This window comes from Lucilia sericata, unplaced genomic scaffold (assembly GCF_015586225.1).
Source record: "Lucilia sericata isolate MDLA Ls3-8-SP2 unplaced genomic scaffold, ASM1558622v1 Contig000899F_arrow, whole genome shotgun sequence".
NCBI classification, from domain to species: Eukaryota; Metazoa; Arthropoda; class Insecta; order Diptera; family Calliphoridae; genus Lucilia; species Lucilia sericata.
In genome coordinates this window covers 79,731-99,449 of record NW_023994886.1, presented here as the reverse complement: position 1 = coordinate 99,449, position 19,719 = coordinate 79,731, and the positions used below count along the sequence as shown (strand labels likewise).

Genomic DNA, 19,719 nt, shown 5'->3' with positions numbered 1-19,719 from the left:
GTTTTCTAAATAAATTGCTTTTTTAACATTTAGATATTGTTAGTGTTTATTGTTGTTGTTGTTTTTCTTTCGTTTAATGAATGATGATTGTTGATTTTTTGTTTTTTTTTTTTGTATTTTTGAGTTTAAGTTCAGTTTACTGGTAAATATGTTTTTTAGTTTGTCATAGGTCAGTATTTTATTTAAGTTTTAACAATTTTTGAATGTTGTTAAAATTATTTCTATTGTAAATTATTTAATTGTTTAGTTTTAGTTATCTTTTGTTGTTTATTTGTTTAAAAATATAATAAAAATTGGAAAAATGTTACGAGTCATAAAAGTGAGAGAGTGAGTTTGTGTCTTAAGTCTTTTGTTTTGTGGGGGAAGCGTTTGTGTTACTTTTGGTAATTATTGATTTGTTTCAAATTGCTAGTATTTTTTTAAGGCGTTTTATGTAGATTTTTAATTTATTTGTTTGTTTTGTTATTAGATTCATTTTTAATTTGTTGTTTTTTTCCCCTTTTTTTAGTAAAAGTTTTTACAAATTAGGAAGTGTAAGGTCATAAATTTTAAAAAATTATTTTAAAATTAGTAAAATTTGTCAACGAATTTAAACCAAAAAGAACCAGTTCTATACTATTTACTAGGCAGAGATTTAAAGCGTGTGAATTAAATTTCAAGTTTGACATTCGTGGATCATCCAAGCACGAAATAACTTTTTTGAAATTTTATCAATATCTACCAATAAATACTAACCGATTAATTGTTGTCAATTCTTTGTAATGATAGGTTGAAAGGAGGATAATAAACATTATATCATGAAGATATACACCTATGGCTTTAGAGGAAAACTTTGCTGGGTGAACCTTTAAAAAGGACTTACAAACCTATGATTGAGAAACTCAGTATCCTGGACGAAATTGCTTAAAAATATGTACAGTCAAAGTTTGGATAAAATATCGCAATGGCAGAGCTGGAAATGGTTCTGCATTCGACAGATCCGTATGTCCCAATTAGTGTTGGTGTATCTATAACCCTGTGTTTTTAGTTAGGATATGTATCATTAAATTAACCTCGGACTTGATCCCACTAAGGAAATTTTTCATTATCTTTTCTAGTACTTACGAAGAACTGTCAGGTGATTTAGGTACCGGTCCTTTTGAAGAGCAGTCAAATCCACCAGCATCTGTTTATCCATATTGTGCGGCTTGATGGTCTGCTCTTGTTGTTATTGTAACAGCGAAAACTATACAATAATCTGTTAGGAATTCTATATCAATGTCCAGGCGTAAAAATGGTGCCACTTCGACTGGATATGTCCATAAATCCATTGGACCAAGTCAAGTAGGGCTGGCAAAGCAGTTGAATATGTGGTGAATATCATGGAGGTCTTAACCACATGTTGGACATTCGCTGACGTATACGAGGACTGTTCTATTGAATCCTGTACATAATGGTGTATGTTCCCCTCCTATCCCCCCGGGCATGTTTCCTTGATGAAAGATCCTCATCTTTGTGTATTGTAATCCCGGGGTAAAGAGGTGCTACCAGTACCTCTAGTTTGCCGGGACTATAAACTGGTGATGATATTTCACTCCCTGGCTAGTCCTTGGATGATTTGACAAGGTGTCTAACCAGAGCACCATATAATCTGGTACTACGGGTTGCCAGTTGCCCACAGAACTTGTCCTGGTTGGTCAGTCGTTGAGGTTCCTTCGGGATCCATGTAGTGACTGTGGTTTTAACCCAAATTCCTGGGAAGGGGGTGCTTGGTTAAAGATTGATACACGGTGAAATATAAATTTTCGGGATATGTTTCTGTTACCGCTCCTAGTTTTTAGGAGCGGTACAAACCACAGGGTAAGGCTGTGGATTAATAAAAATATGGAGTGGAGCTGATAATACAAAGATTGGGTATGCGATGGAGTGAGATGTACCTTTCGGATACTTGTATCTGATGGACGAGAGGGATCCAGAGTTGTATCTGTGGAGATGTCGGAATGACAGAAGGAGTGACGGTTGAAATGTTGGTGAAATTGGTTGAGACGTTGTGAAGCTATAATAGCTTAATCTTTAATTTATAGGCGATTTTCCTTCATGGTTGAGTGTCTTGGAGTTTACTCTGAACATGCTCAACTTATCGCAGTAGCTCCATGTGCCCACTGAAATAAGTCTTGTCAATTAAAAGTGGGTTCGTGTTTCGGACAACCAATTACGTCCCCTAGGTGTTATTGCCGAATCAACAGAAGCCATCTCAGTAGTGTGGTTGGGCGACTTTAAGTGGTCCAGGTATGCACTGGGGTGAGTCTTTAGATGATGAGAATGTTTGCAGGGACAAAGACATTCCTCGCTGCATCAATAGGGTGTTTTCACCTGATGTTGGGTACGCTCCTTCTATCGACTTTAACCAGTGATTGCCTTTTCCTTTATCGGGGTTAAATTGAGCTTGACTCATGACACCTGTCATTCCCCAACGGGACTACTATGACAAGAGATTAGATAGCTCGAGTACTTGAGCAAAGTTCACGTATACTGGACCGGAAATTCCATATATGTAAATTTCGTGTTAGCAGCACAATGGAACGGTGGTGAATCGTTACTAAAGCTCACCCAGTGGTTAAAAAAGACCACCATGAAATAGGCCAACACGGCAGGTGTTCACGTAAAGCACTTCGATTCTTATATACGAAAATCCCCGCTGACATGCTTCGGAAAAGCATCCAATTGTGTGATGTTAAAGTTGGAATGAATCATACGATGACATTCCAGGAGGAACTGTTTAGTCAACATGATATTGTATTTCTTGACTGAGAGGACATTCAATTCAGTACATAACTGTGTATGTTCCCCTCGTATAGACGAAGATCTTTCCTCACATGCTTCGGGGAAGCATCTTATTGTGTGTTGTTAAAGTTGGGATGACCCTTCCGATGACATTCCAGGAGGAACTGTTTACTCATCATCCAAGGTAATTTATAGGCAGCTCGTTGCAGTCCTTAGCGTAGCATTTTTACAACTGGCTATCACTGAGCGAAGGTGACCACACTGGAGCAGCAAAATCTCTGCTCTCGACTCCAGTATTGAAGCAAGAATAATATGGAACGTTTTTTGATTCATAATGTCCGAAAAGATGCCCCGATTTCAGTGAATCGAACGTTTCTGAGATCAAGATTTGGTAGCGACACCATATCAATCTAATTTGTGAGCTTCTGGCGAACAAATCGTTGTAGGAAACAACACGGGGAAACCCAAATCCAAAGAAATAACCCCTTAACAGGGTTTCCACCAAAAATCTGTTTAAATATGTTACTTTGAAAGCTTCTCTGAATCAGGGATTTGATCCGTATCGACATGTGTTGGATAGAAACACATGTTTCTGGTCATTCAACCCCGCCTAATTGCGATTTTATAAATTCAATGTGTCATAGTTGGGATAAAAGTCCATTCTATGCGGTACTTCCATTTAAGTTCCTGATCAAGGATTATGTTAAGGTATTTTACCCTGTCGATCATTGATATAGTGTTTTGTAAGATCCGCTTTCCGTATAGGGCAGTAATTATCGTTTTATCGTAAAAGTTAGATTTCCGTCTTCGCTAGGTCGACATTCAGCCGACGTTGAGCTAACTGAAAGTCGTATTTAGGACCTCCTCGATACTCCTACACACATAATGTGGACATACTAAATCCTTCATCGATTAGGATCCTCAAGTCCTCCAAGGCTTGTTTATCAACGGGATCAATCATCAAAACGTCTAAAGATTGTATAATTGTATCAGATTATACGTTATTGAAAGCTCCTTCGACTGCAAGTCTATACAATTTAATATCGAAGAACTTTCTTTATGTAGAGTCATTTAATGCATTTTCCACTGATCTGACTTTTTCGTATGCATTTTGAGTCGAAGGGACGTTAGGCTTATCTGACGATAAGTCTTTATCGTGCCATTTATTCTATTTTATATCAATATCTTAACTTTAAGCTATTTCTTTTTAAATTTAACAGTTTACTAAGTTCTTTGACACATCTGCCTTCAAAACACAGACTGGGGTCAGACACGTTCTATGTTTTATTACTAGAAGAAAAATACGTTAAATACTATTTTTATTTTATTTATATTTCTTGTACAAGTATCATTAATTTATCATTAAAAAAACCTTGAATATTTAAGAAGATTTCCTTTCACTTTTTTGGAGACGTATTTAAACGTCCATCTGTTTAAAGTTTTTCCTCGTTTAGTGCGTCATGGATAATTAAATGTTTGATAAAAACAAACTAATTTTACACCATAAAAATTTACAAAAAAATATGTTAATATAAAACAAATTATAACAGAATTAATTAATTTATTTAAAAACAAAGTAATCCATAAAATCTGCCCTTTTAGCAACAAATTTAAATGGTTTGATTTATTCAGCCAACAAATTATTATTAGTGGGATCGAAAAAATTTGTTAAACATAAATCAAAATGTTTTTTTTTTTTTTTTGGCTATAAGCTATAAAACAGGTTGGTTGTATGATTCTATATGAAATAATCAATATTTAAATCTTCTCTATTTAACAAATTGTTGTTGCTGCTTAGTTCTTAGTTAATAAATTCACTTTTAATTAAATTAAACATATTTAGTTTAGATTTTTTTCATTCAAGATTTACGTTTCTTGTGTTTTTTGTCTTCTTATTTTGCCATCATTATTTACCGGCTTTAAGTTTCAAATAAATTCTTCTTCTTTTAATACTTTGTATATGCCGGTCATTTAAACCAACATATACTTAAAAGAGTCAATTCATATACAAATTAATCACTTTTATTTTGTTTGTTTACCTGTACATAAGTAATTTGCATTAATTAGCTTAAGCATTTAATATGAATTGAAATAAAAACAAAAGATAACAACTGTTTTAAACTTTTGTGAAATAGATACATAATTTAGTCACTTATCAAAATAAAAATTTGCATATTTTTTATAAATTGCCAAGATTATTATCTGATTTACCCTTAATCTAAAAATAACCAAACAATTTATTGTGATTTATGTAAGTGGAAATTCCATATAAATTGATTTTGATTTAATTTTTTTTTTTTTTTAATGGATGTTTGCTGCTGGTCGCTTGTGGGGAATTCGGTCAATTAGGAAAGGCATGATTGGTTCAAAATAGGAGGATCTAAAAGTTTTCTTAAAACTAGTTTCCACTATAAGATTTCCTTGGTTTTAAAAATATAAAAACGGCTTCACCTAGCCCCCACATAATTATGAACGTTCAAGTAATTTCTGAAGGAATGTTTTATGATAATGTCGGCTTAGTTATACTGAAGAATGTACCGATTTTAATCATTTTCAATAAGCTTCCTCCTTAGACCAAAATGGTTTATGTGATGTTTTCAGAAGATATTCATGGCCAGCCACCCAGACTCTTCTGAAAAACGCCTTTAGAATCACGAATTTCCTACGATAGTGAGGCAAAATGAATAAAGAAATCCGAGGCTAGTACGATGGTACGTATTGTTAGTGGACACACAGATGTAGAAACACAAATAAACAAAATTGGGTGAATAGATCCAGACGAATGTAAAGCATGCGAAGAGAACAGTTTCTCTGTCATAACCAGTACCTCGTTTCTGTAATTTTCTCGAATCGAGAGAAAACATAAAATATAATAGTCTTCCAGTTTTTAACAGTGATAATAAAATTTAATAATAATATATAATAATTTTTAAATTTCTTGTATTCACCCTGTTTTACACAATATGATCATGAATTTTTCGACAGATTTTCTCGATGCGAGAATTACAGAAACGGGGCACAGGTTTTCCTCGAAATTATAGACAAATATCTGCGATTCACATGTAATATCTCCAGGTAATTGTGGTCCCAAACATTTGACAATTATTCCTTTCATAGATAAAGGGCCAATAGCGGCTTGAACCAAGAAAATACTTTAGAATTTGTTCTAAATTAACTAAAATGAATGAAAACGGAACTAATTCCGTTTCCATGTCTTGGCAAAAATAAAGTTGTGGCTCTAGATATTATACATATCAAAACTAGCAATTAGTGTTGGGAATAATTTCTCTCGATTTATTTCGAGCTCGTATAGCACAAACTAGCTCAGGAGTAAATCAAGGGTTCCACAATGTTACGTTCTTTCTCGTACTTTCTTTTCTTTCTCATTTTAATAAACAACCTTCTATGGCAAACTTCCAACTCTATAACTTTTGCCGATGACAGCAATATCTGTCATTCTTATTCATTCAATTATAGGGAAAGACTTTTGGAGATTGAGGCAATGAGGCATAACAATCATGACCTGTTAACAATGTTTGAATGGGATTGTTATAATAGCGTCAATTTTAACCCCCGAAAGACTCCATGTTTCTTTTTAATACATAAACCTATAATAGATAATATTGTTCTTTTGATATTTATCAGCGAAGAAGAAACTAGAAATTCTTGATGTTCTGAAATGGAAAATTTGGGTTTTCTTAAACGGTTAAAATGGAGACACCACAGGATAGGATCAACAAGGCACATCGGTGCTGGGCGATATGTAGGAAAACTATAGGCATGAAATGGGGTCTTAGTCCTACTATGACAAATTGGCTTTATAAAAGTATAATTAGACCAATTCTAGCTTATGCTTCAATAATCTGGTGGACTGCTTTAGACAAAAAGTGCAATATCAAACTACTACAGGGAGTTCAGCGTACATGCTGCTTGGGTATAAGTAGTGCCATATGTACTACTTCAACCAAGACTCTGGAAACGTTGCTAGATATACAATCATCGGACGTGCCTGATCGTATACCAGACACAGAATATGTCGGAAACTTTGAAACGCCGAACCCAGATAGAATGTCTTGGTCAGGCGGAACATTAGAGCAATTATCAGTAGGAATCCGTTGTTACACGGATGGCTCAGAGGTAAGGTTCACATCATATGGGTACCAGCCCACTCGGGAGTAGTCGGTAACGAAAGGGCAAATGTAATAGCTTTAAAAGGTAGGGAGCTCGAGGCAGTTAACCTGACAAACGCAAAACCATTCGACGCAACAAAAGCTGAACTAAAAATATGGGTGAGAGAATCCCATAAGGCCTCTTGGAATAATGAAACAGTGGGTAGAACCACGAAGATCCTATGGGGTGACTCTGATGAGAGCAAGACGAAAAATCTCCTCAAAATGAGTAAGTCTGAAGTTAGTATGATGGTACGTATTCTGAGTGGACACACAGGATTACGAGCACATCTATGCAAAATTGGACGTGCGGATTCAGACGAATGTAGAGCATGTGGAGAGGACAGTGAAACTCTGGAGCACTTTCTTTGCCACTGCCAGGCATTCGTCGAAGTTAGATCCAAGTATCTTGGAAGTGATGTTATTCCGGAAATAGCATTCCTGACTAACACTGATTGGAAGATTCTTAGGAATTACGTTCAGGAAATTGAGTTTATGATCACTGAAAAATAATTCATTCAGTTCCTTTTTTTTATGATACGGAGCGCACAACAGGCTCGATAGTGGCCTAGGTGTATTTCTTCGGATTTAATGTAATAAACATTCTCCTATCAACCTACCTACCTTAAACGGTTTAAAACATATTTCATCTGATCTCCTTACTGCCTATATCCCTTATATACGACAAGAGAAGACGAAGGTACCTACTTATTTTAGCGTATCCAATTCTAATGATCCAATAGAGCACTGTCACAACGAAAGATTTATTTCACTGTACCGATATTACGATGGTATTAGAGAACTCGTTCCCTATACTCGCATATTTTTACGCAACACGAGTCTTTCAACGAAAGCTCATCTTAATGTTTTTGATTGACACATTTATTCTTCTGTCATTCCAAAGCCGAATCTTCCTGCAGAAGTATTCCCTGTCATTTTCGATGTAAAAACCTATTTTCTAAAGCTATGGTTTCAACATCAAAGAACTGCATAAGTAAGGATCATTCCATAAGTTCTGGTTCAAGAGAAACGATAACTTTTCCTAATGAAACCTATTGAAATTTTGTAATTATTGTTTCATGTCTGACTCAGTGACACAAGATTTTGATCTCAAAAATATTTGGGGTCTTCAGGAAATTGTTTTCAACCAACATAGTAAAGACGAATTGCACAATTTCCGGCTGCGGTTAATTCGACTTCGCTATCTATAAGGATTAAAAATATATATATATATATATATGTGAACTTATCCGTTTGTAGCACATCGAAATATTGGTCTTAGACCCACAAAAGTAAATACAGGCCTTATTAAATTCTATGCTAGAGGACTGAAACTTTTGACAGTTATTCTCCAATGATAAAGTTTGTTTAGTACTGCAAATGGTCAATATCGGTCCATTTTTCACATAGTCCCAATAGAGTCATATAAGTTTAATTACAGAAGCAGAAAATGACTCTAATGCTTATAATTGGCTTAATAAGAACAGTATAGTGACGAAATTCGACACTATATATTATAAGAGAACATATCTCTCTACCAAATTAGATATTGATCGGTTCATAATTGTTCCTATCCTCTATATAATATCCCCTTCAGAAAAATACTTTAACGCTCATAACTTGCTTAATAATAACAATATAGTGATGATGTTTTACACTAATACTTATTATAAGATCTTTGCAAAATATTATAAGGATCGGATCATAATTATAAGGCCTCCTTTGAAAATTAACACTTATAAATTGCTTATTAACAGCAGTATAGATTGGCCTTGTGCCCCCTTTACTTTAATTTTACGACACATCATTTGATGGTAATTTGACTCTATAAACCCCATTTTATTTATGTTTGATTATTTTTTATCATAACGATAAATTTACAGTTTTTATACAAAAATAATTTTAAAGCCCCGTTAACACGAGCACACAAGTAATATGATCTGGTAAAATTTTGTGTAGAAGAGAACGGATGTGATCGCAATATGTTATAAAACCATCACACATTGAGAACAAAATTTGACAGTTGTATGCATTTTTTGAAATTATTCAAAAAACAAGCAAATCGCATTCGATCAGGGATGTATTTTTATGTAAACACATACAAAAAAGTGAAACAGCTGTTTCCATCTTACTATGTTACTATTTTATACCAATCGTGTAAACACAAAAAATATAAATCATACGACTTTTATTCTCTTTTTTGTCATACGTATGGAATTTCATTTTACTTTTTCATTAGACTTTACGTACGTAAACTGTGATCGTGTAAAGGACCCTTAAACGATAACCGGAGGTTGAGATATTGACCCTTACTCTTTTTAATTCAAGTTTTGAAAATTGTATCAAGAAAACTTTAAATACCTTTAAATAACTGCGATTTTAAAATACTAAAAAAACAAGTGTTTAAACAGAAATTGAACAACTATGTTATATGTTAATAACGAACTTCATAAGAATTCTTTAAAACATTTCAAATATATTGTGATGCTCTGTTTTGGGGTTAATCTGCATATTTCATTAAATTCATCACACTAGAATGACTAAAACGGTTGAGGTGAACTTGAGATTTAGTGGGCTCACACACGCACTTTCAAATATTTTAAAATGTTATTGCTTTTTTTTTTTGAGTTTTAATAACTAATTCTATTTAAAAATAAAAGAAGATTTATTAACTTTTGATAGTTTACGAGAATTAATATCAGTTTAATAAATAAAATTGAATTAAAAAAATTAAATTAATTAAGTATTGGGTTTCAAAATATTTATTATAGTCAAAAGCAACCTATTGATGATGATATGATATGAGAAGTTTTGTTGTTGTTTTGTTTTGAACTTCTTCTTCTTCTTCTTCTTCTACAACAGCATTATTATTATTGTTTTTGTTTTAAATTGAAAACAAGTTTCAAATTGGCAAAAGAACGTGGCCGGTTGTATGCTTAAATTGAAAGTTGAAATAATTAAGTTTTATTTTGAAATGTGGATTATTTATTTAAGACGATTTGTTTTTCGTATTTAATTATTCTTATATTTAGACGTTTGAAGACAACATTAAGAAAATTAATTAATTTCAAATTTGCTTTTGACACACCCAAAACTGCAGCAGGATTTGTAGAGACCTCACTAAAAGTTTATGAAATTTGAAAATGTGGCAACATGCTTGTTACACAATTTTCAAAAATTATTATAGATTTATTACAATAATTTCATCATTTTATTACAAATTTATCATAAATCATTGTTAAACTCAGCTAACTAGCTGAGGTAGTAAGAAGTGAAGAAGAATATTTTCCAAATTCCAAAAAAAAAAAAACATTTTTCACAATACCATTCAACCATCCGTCCGCCCGTCTGTTTGTCTGCTTGCATTTTACTTGTTAAACAAATTGTTAATTTCATAAAATATTTTGTATTAAAACTCAACTAGAACTAGAGGAGTAGGATTTAAGGCCAAACAAACAACAACCAACAACGAGTGGTTCACATAAAATTTACAAAAATATTTCGGAAAAAGGTATGTGAGAAACCTAAGAGAAACACAAATAAAAAGTTAAAAAAAAAACATTCATGTAGATTTATATTTGTATTTGTAGTGGCTGTCATGGTGCATGTGTCTTAAGTCTTTTGATTTGTCGTGCTGGTACTTAAAATTGAATTTACTTTGATTCAATTTTGGTTTGGTTTAGGTTTAGGCGGCACATTGTATTAGCAATAATGAGTTAAATATCAATCTTTGTTTTTCTCATAATTCCATATCCAACTTTATATATACATATAACTGAGGTATTGTTTGCTGCAATAACTCGTATAACTTTTTAACATGCAATTTTAAAATTAAATCTTACAACACCTTTTATATTCATAAAAGTGTATAATTTCCAGAAGCAATTATCACCAAATGAATTCAATATGATTTAGTGGTCGTATGACCTATAGCCGCCATGGAAATAAAGTCTAAATTAACAACCCATTAATTATTTTAAACACACGTCGTAATAAAATCTTAAAAAAAAAACGCAAAAAAGACCAAATATGAACAAAAACTCCAACATAGAAAAGGGTTCCTTTGTTATTGAACAAACAACAGATTTATGTAGTTATAATTTATTGGAATATGTTGAAGAGGGAAGCAATTGATGAACAATGGATGGCTGTATGTATGACCACAGCAATTGTTAAGAAAATAAAACCAAGATGCGATAAGCAAAACTCGTTTGGTCATAATTGTAATTTACTTAAGTATTATAAGTTTTATTTAAAAAATAATTATGTATGAGTTAAGTTTTTTTTTAATTTTTTTTTTAATTTGATAAATATACTAAGCGCTTGATGTCTTTGCAAGCCTTTGGAATGACTTTTTAAAAATAAGTCGTATGTGAAAAACTAATAAAAAAGTGTTATATTCATGGAAGATAAATTATGCTCACACATAACAACCCAGATTTTTTGAATAGTTTTTTGTTTACAATTAGCTTTCCATAAATATATAAAAGAAAATATTGGTTAGAAAATCTGATAAATCGAAGGGTAGGTAAACAGATGCAAGGTATACGACCTTGCTTCAGTGGATGTGGATAATCCTGTTGAGGGGAGAAAACATAAGTTCTTGTGACATAAGATATATAAGATAAGATACCGAGAACCCGTGTCAGCGTAGAAAAGTTGGAAATTTCCGTGATTTAATCTAGAACCCTTGTTGCGAATCGTTCTAAGTTCATGGATTCAAGCTATATGTATTTTACCTGTGTTAATTTTAGCCATCAGAGCGTTAGTAGCCGTCTCGCTCCGATGGAGGTTTATTTGTATAACCTTAATCATGGTCATCCATTAAACTATCTTCCAGCGAGTTGGTGATCATGTCCTCGCTCTTTGGACTTGACTCCTCCGAGTAGCCTGAAGAGGCTATTAGTGCAGTGGGTACTATTCCCAATTTTGGTAAGCACTGCTTTTCTACCTTCTGGCGAGTGAGTGATTTCCTCTTGACTCCTTAACATTACCAGTACTTGCTATGCTTTGGGTACCGTCTTAGGTGTTTTAGTGTCATTGTCGTGGCCGGTTTTGACAGCCCTTTCAATTGGCGCCTTACTAATTTTGGCGAGTTAGCGGTAACTTCCTCGCTTTTAGGATTTGACTCCTCAACGTTATCAATAGTGCCTACTGATGCTATGGTCTTATGTTTTTTAAAGTCCTTTTTGAGGCTTGTTGTAGCAGCCCTTCCTATCGGCACCTTCCCAGTTTTAAATATGACAGCTTTAGAGGCTGAGTAAGCCCTACCTTTATTCTTGGCAAAACTAGCCATAGAGTTCTGGTCGATACCTATTACAAATAAAATTTCCTCAAGTTCTTCTTTCATGTAAAAGACATCCCGTTTTTCCACGGCCTGCCCAGCATTTTGACCACCAAGTATACGTTCATTAGCCAGTTTACAGCCCCAACCTTTTATGTAGACAGTGGAATGTATGAGCACCGGAAGCTCACTCTTCTTTACCAGTCCCAGCTTAGCGCCGTCCCAGGCAGTTCTTTAGGGTGCTAACACATTGGCCCATGCTAAGCTCGCAGCTCACGCTCTCTATTTGTTGTTTGCCCTTTGATGCGATTGCGTGGTCCATTATCTTATTGTTGACCAGGTCTTCTATTTTACACTGTTGGTCTATTGGAATTTTGTCTGTCGGATTACCGGCATCGTAAACTGTTTAGCAGAGATAGTCCCGGTGTCTTCTTCTGACAATTTTGGCGTAAGATGGCGGCTCTTTTCCTTTTCCACTGTCTAGCTTCTTCTTTCTCGTATCTCCTGTATCTCGGGCTTCTTTTGAGGTACCCTTACCTTCGAGGGTGATTTCGCCGACGTGGTCGTCTTCGGAATATCTGGCTTGGCGTTGTCACCCTTACTCGCAGGATTCTGACTTGAGGTTCCTTTGAGTGAAAACGGGGAGCTCTTTTTCTTCTTAGGTTTATTCTCAGTTGTCAACTCCTCGAGAGACCTGATCCTCTTTGCCTCAGATATTGTGAGAGAATCCGATTTTTTCTTTGGAGTGTTGTGGGATTTACTATGATTTCATGAAGCATCTCCCTTGTGCTCAAGAAAGTCTTTTCTTAATAATAGGTAGCTTAGCTATGCTATCACTCACCTCTTTCACCATTTGCTCTACTTCATCCTTTTTGGGATTTGCTATAATGGTGTTGTTATTATCATCTAAGGATTCAGAGTCGGAGCCCTTACCTGTATTTAAAGGCTGAAGTAGCTTAGAGCTCTCTCCGAGTACACCCTTCTCATTCACCCCTATGTTTTTGCCAATGGCATGTTGTACACTTGACGCATGGTCCGCAACGGAAGCCAAGGTACCCACCTCCTTAGTAGTCTTTTGCTCCCGATTGCAGGATGACGATGACACGTGACTCGCGAGCAGATGAACACTTGCAGCCGGTACTGGGTTATTTAGGTTATTTTTTATTTCCGATAGTTAAGTTCAGGATTGGAACAAATCTTTATTGTTGCAAACAGTCTTTTAAACAGAAGCAATTAAGAAAGTCGCAAGATCCTTTCAAAACACGAGAAGGACGGATTCTCTTCTTTACTGTTCTATAGAGTAGCGAAAAGTTCTTTTATGGGGTCTCTTGCTTCCAGACGTACGTAAGCCTAGACAATACCTGGACTAGAGATAATTATTCTCAGGCTGAAATTCCCTAACAGAAGAGTGTGACGAACACTCATTTGGCAGTTCAATTAAAGCCAAAGGCAGCGTGCTTTCTTATTGTTGAAGAGCATTTTATCGACTTCTTATCTTCAAAATCTTCCGCCCAATATGAGATAAGTTGTAATTCCCAAAATCGGCAAAAGAAGTCATGAGTATACGAAGGAGAGACTCATCAACTACATAAAAGATCGAGCTACAGAAACAGATCAAGAAGAGTTTGTAAAAGTTATAGAGGACGTTTTAGAAATGTGACGAGGCACACCACAGGGTGGCATGAAATCTTATCTACTTTGACTCATTGTTATCAACTTGATTCTTATTGAACTGGACAATAAAGAGATACAAATTATCGTTTATGACGACGATGTACTATACTAGTATATAGAACGTTTCCCGATGTCGACATCAATTTTCTGCAACTTAGGTCTAGGGTAAATTCATGCAAAACATTCCCTTATCGATCAATGGATCGAAAGGGATCCATGCAGTAAGAAAGAGTCCTTTAGTGACATGGTATGTGTTAGCAGTGCATCGAGTATTAACTCATCTGAATGATGGAAATCAAGAACATACTGGCTCGCTAGAATTTTAAGTTAGCTGCCCCTAGCCTTCAACCATTTGCCTATCTTGCACCACATACAGAGTTCCCTGCAAAAGTGAGAGGGGTAAAACTCTAAATGAATAGGTATTATACGGATGGTTCAAAAAATACGCTGTTGGTTCTGGTGAAGATCTTGAGTTAATAATTCTCGTCGTAAAATGTTCAATATTCTCATTCTTTTTAGAAGCATTGCTAGTCCCTGTTGATTAGACAATATAGGAATGATCTTTCAAGGCTTTGAAGTTTATCTGATATTAGTTTAGGTTCCTGTGCATAGACAACTACGATAATGAACAGCCAGAATGGTATCTGCTCTGAATATCTCTGACGCAATCAAATTCTTAATTCCCTGGGGTTTATTAAAAGTGGTATCCTCAGATCCTTTCTGCAAAAGGCTGAAACCGATGAACAATCTGGATATATGTACATATATGGCCCTCTTTTAAATAGAAACGCACTATGCAACTATAACCCGTAAAAGACGATAAATATCTAGATTGCTGACAGTAATAACTGGACATTGGGTACTAGGTCGACATGCTAGTAGACCCTGATATCAATGTGTGCATCTTGTCGAGAATAATCCCGAGGTCTTAAAATCATCACAGACCACACATTCTACCAAAGAGCCGGACTGGCTTATAAAGCCCTGGTGACTTTGCTAAAATCATCGTATTCGTATAGATTACAATTTGTATCCTTATCGAGGACAATCCAAAGGTATTTAACATTAACCGAGAATTAATTATTTATTTGAGAATAAGTTAGCCTTAGAGATTTCTGTTTTGGATCGGTGAATTGTTATCATTTGCTAGAATAAAATTAACTAACTTCTAAATTTTTAGAAATGAATCAAAAACATCCCAATTTGGAATATTTTTAATCCTCACAATTCAGTCCAGTGTAGTGTTTACATTTTACTTAAAAAGTCAAGAAGCACCAGAGATTAAAATAATATTAATTTAAAAATAAAATTTAATGGGTTCATTTTAGTTAAAATAACTTGTTGGTGTTTTTACATACATACTTGTTTTTTGACGTAGTAGTTGCTTTGATTAAAATCATAATATTGTTGTAATGAGTATTTGTTGTTGTTCTTTTTGCTTCTAAAATATTCTCTAATTTAAGATAAGATTTCGTAGTTGTTGTTGTTGTTGTTGGCAATTTGGTCAATGGTTGTTTTGGCGCATCATCATCAGCATTAAATTTCTGTGTGTTTCCATTTGTCTCACATAAATTTGATGAGTGACGTTGTTCATTGAATTGTTGTTCTGCTGTTGGTGTTTGTTGTTAAAATTGTTGTTGCTGTTGTTGGTGGTGGTGTTGGTGTTAAAATTATTACTAACTTGACTTAAAAGTTATAATAGACATTTGTGTCTCTAATACAAATAACAACAACAAATTTATGTTTGAGTGTGGTTAAAATCTCAACAATAACAACAACAGCTAAAGATCCACTCTTAAATATTGAGTGTTTGTGTGTGTGTGTGTTTTATTTGATGTTTGATTGTCTTGTGAATTGTTTTTGTTTTTTTATATTTTTTCTTTCTACAATTTATTTTTCATCTTCTATAAATTTGTTAGTAGATTTTATGTTTTTTTCATTTAAAGCTACTCGAAAGCTAAACCGATATAAAAGCAAAGGTTTTTAGCAAAATCATTAACAGTTTATCACAGTGTAATTTAGCAAAATGTTCAAAATTGTGAGTAAAATATAAAACGAAAAGAAGAAAAATATTTAAAATTTCTTAAAAAAAAAAACATAAAATATTTTTATAAATAAACTGTAAAGAATAATAAATATTGTTAAAGAAAGGACATTTATTTACAAATAAATAGTTCAAGGTGTACAAATTATTTAAAGTGTTTAAATCAAATTGAGTGCAAGGACAACGTTCAAGAAAATAATAGCTTTGTTTTTTTTTTTTTAATTTAAAACTAGTTTTTACAAAATAAAAAAGCGGCTTATTAAAAAAAAACATTTGTTAAACTATTTTTAAATGTGGTAAACAAAACAGTTTTGAAACGAAAAACAAATACCAAGTTGTGTGAGATTGGATCTCTCCTGCATGGAAAACATAATACCTACGAAACCGTTCCAATCGTTTGATTCATATTATAATCGTTGACGATCTATATTTTGAAAACTATCCAGCAATTAAGTAATGAAATAAATAGCGGATTAATCTAGTCTTTAGAGTCCACAAGATCATTTCCCAACCGATTTTGAGCGGTTTCAATAATATACCAATTTTTGGTTTTATCCTGTCAATGTTGAAATCAAATTCCATTTCTACTAAATTTTTGGAAGTGATTCATTCTTTTATAAAGAAATTTGCTATTCTTAGGTTAATTAAAAGTTAAAATTTCAAATTAAAATTACAAATTCTAAAATTTTTTAAAGATTCTGTAGACTTTTTAGCAAATTTATTTGACAACTTTAATAACGTGTTTCAAATGTTTATGCTTTTTTTGCTGGAGGGGAGAGAATTATACTTTCATTTTCTTTAAAACAGCGGCAGCGATTATATAATGTTAATTTGTTATTCTTGCCAGAGATGGAAAATTCAATGCTATAGTATTTGTTACAAAATTTGAAAAACATCAAAGAAACTTTATCGTCAACGAAATTCATTCATTCCTTTATGTAAAGTTTATAATACATTTAATAAAATTGTTTTTTTTTTATAAAAAGGACTAGACCCTTATTGCGGATCAAATATTGATTATAAAATTATGTACTGAACTAAAAATCTAAGAGGTTTTAGGTCAATTTCATTATTGAGATTTGTTTATATCGAAATCATTAATGCGATAATTACTAGACTTTGTGTTAAAATTGATTAGATTCTTTCAGATCCCCACATCAATCTTAAATGTCACGAAAACAGTTGTAATCTTTATTTTCGCTTTTGAAGTCCTACTCTTGATATTAATCCAAAGCTTCGCAAGAGTTTAAAATGAATTTAGTTCTGAGGATTAATTCTTAAAGATTTCGATAGATCTGAATTAACTGCCGGATGAATTTTCATTCATTTCAATCACGTTATTACGTCTTTAAAATATTATAACATAGTATTCAGAACAAACTTGCTCAACCACGTGCTTAATTAAGTAGAGAAAATATTGTGATAAGTATTTTTAAATTAAAATTGTTGCTGGGTTATTCTCTCGGCTTGTTTTTCTCAAATACCAATGGAGAGGCGTGGCTAAATGCTTAGAAAATCTCAAATCAAGTTTAAAACTTTTACTAACTTTTCCATATTCTAAATTCCTTTTGTCAAGTTGTTTTGTATGAGAAATTGGAATTTTAAAGCAAATTTATATATTAAATATATTTTAAATATTTCCGACTAGTTTTCTCTTATTACGGTTTAAATTCAGATTGTATGGGTTACTCCTGTTATACGAATTTTAAACCATCCAATAACATGCTTGATCAAAGATCCAACAATGCGACCATTTGCGAATATTACAAAACATAATTGCTCTCTTGAACTACAAATTATCAGTTAGTCTAAACTCTTATTATTCTTCTTATATTTAAAATTCATAGTACTTACTCGGAGAAAAGGGTTCCAATAACCAGAACACACTTCAAATGGTTTCAAGCACTTATTCGCAAATAGAGAAACGGGGTCACAACTTCATATATTTTACAATTTAAGGAATACAAGACTTGTAAAAAGTTTACATATTTTAGGTATGATCTTGTAAAGTTTTCTAACGGGGTCATTAATAGCAGAAATCAACTGCAATAAGTTCTAAGTATTCAAAACAAAAACCTTATATATGTCCTATAAACATTTTGAAAGTTATAGGAACCATTATGATTGTTATTCAAATTTTACTTAGACCTTCATTTATAATTATTGAAGTAATAAGGAATGGACTAGTATGTATAAATTTCTAACAATTTTCAGACATAAAGACATTCAAATTTAATAAGATTACCCAAAACAATAACTAATAATTTGTTACCTTTACTTCCAGTTCGTCTTGACCGCTCTCTTGGCTTTCGCCTATGCCGACAACATCGACAAAGATGCCCAAATTTTGAGCTTAAAAAACGATCCTGCCGATGCTGAAGGTAACTACGCCTACGCTTTCGAAACCAGCAATGGTATCCAACAACAAGAAGCTGGCAATCCCAATGGTGTAGCTGGTTCATACGAATTCGTCTCGCCCGAAGGTGAAAAAATCTTCATCAGTTATACCGCCGATGAAAATGGTTTCCAACCAACTGGTGATCATTTGCCAACACCACCACCAGTACCAGAAGCTATTCTTAAAGCTTTGGAATACATTGCCGCCCATCCTCAACCACAAGAAACTAAATAGATAGATAAGAGATATAGAAAAAGACAAGTGAAAGATGAAAACGTTTTAGTTGAATTTGTAGCGAGAAGAAGAAGAAGAAAGGTGAACAAGTTGCAATTGGTTTAGTTGTAGCAGTAAAATATTTCTTAGAGAGAAAAACTAGTCAATATAAAATTGGTTTACAATATTAAAACTAAGAAATGTTAATTGATTTTTGTTTTGTTATAGTCCTACTTACCTGACTGACCACCTACTCCAATTGCAACTTGTCCACTTAATGACCAAACTATGGCATATTCTCAAAGAAAATAATATTATTTTTTGGTTGTTAGAGAAAAAAAAATCCTTATGTAAATGATATTTTTTTTACATAGTATTAGTTTGTTTTTATTATTGTATTATTTATAGGTTAAACAAAATTTTATCGTTATTTTTGTTCACAATGAAAAAATAATAACGACGGAATAAATATGTTAAAAAATAAAATATTAAATGAATATGATCAAATATATTTGAAACTAAAAAAAGAAACAATTAATCTGTCTTTTTTTTTATTTGCTACTTTTAATAAGAAATGGATATTGTTTTCATCGGAAAACACAAATCAAATTCTGTATATTTGGAATTTTTATTCCCAAGGAATTTTTAATTGAAATATTGGAACCTTCCATTTTAGGCCTAATAATGTGCATTTCAATGTTATTACTAAAAACTAAATTTGTCTGCTATCAGCTGAGAATGTTCGCCAAAAATGATTAATAATTTGTATGTCGATAAGGCAGTGTCTTCTAATTTGATTTCACTACTCATTGTATTGAAAAATGTGTAATGAAAAAGCAAGATAAAAAAGATATTAGGTCACAATCATTATTTGATTCTGAACAAATTACTTTAAACAAATGCGTTACATAGTGCCTAACTTCTACTTAAGTCAAACAGTATTATCGATATTATAAACAACATTTTTCAAAACTTAATAATGTTACCGACCGTTACTTTCGCACCTAAATTATTTGTATAGCAGTTAAAATATTTCAATAATTTCTATAAAATTTAATAACATTTTACTTTTTCAACTAAACTTTAAGTAATAATCAATAAACCACCCACAAATTAAGACCCGCACATATGTCAAAAAAATATATATCCAAAATCCTTAAGTATCAAGTTTATT

General features: G+C 33.0%; 1 protein-coding gene across 1 annotated transcript; it reads left to right on the top strand.

Moving 5' to 3' along the window:
- Positions 1-15,800: 15,800 nt before the first annotated feature.
- On the top strand, positions 15,801-19,071 carry LOC119608918 (pupal cuticle protein Edg-78E). Its single transcript, XM_037963506.1, has 2 exons — positions 15,801-15,928; positions 18,219-19,071. Exons 1-2 carry the CDS (start codon positions 15,917-15,919, stop codon positions 18,564-18,566), a joined length of 360 nt encoding a protein of 119 aa, XP_037819434.1. The 5' UTR covers positions 15,801-15,916; the 3' UTR covers positions 18,567-19,071.
- The last annotated feature ends 648 nt before the right edge of the window (positions 19,072-19,719 follow it).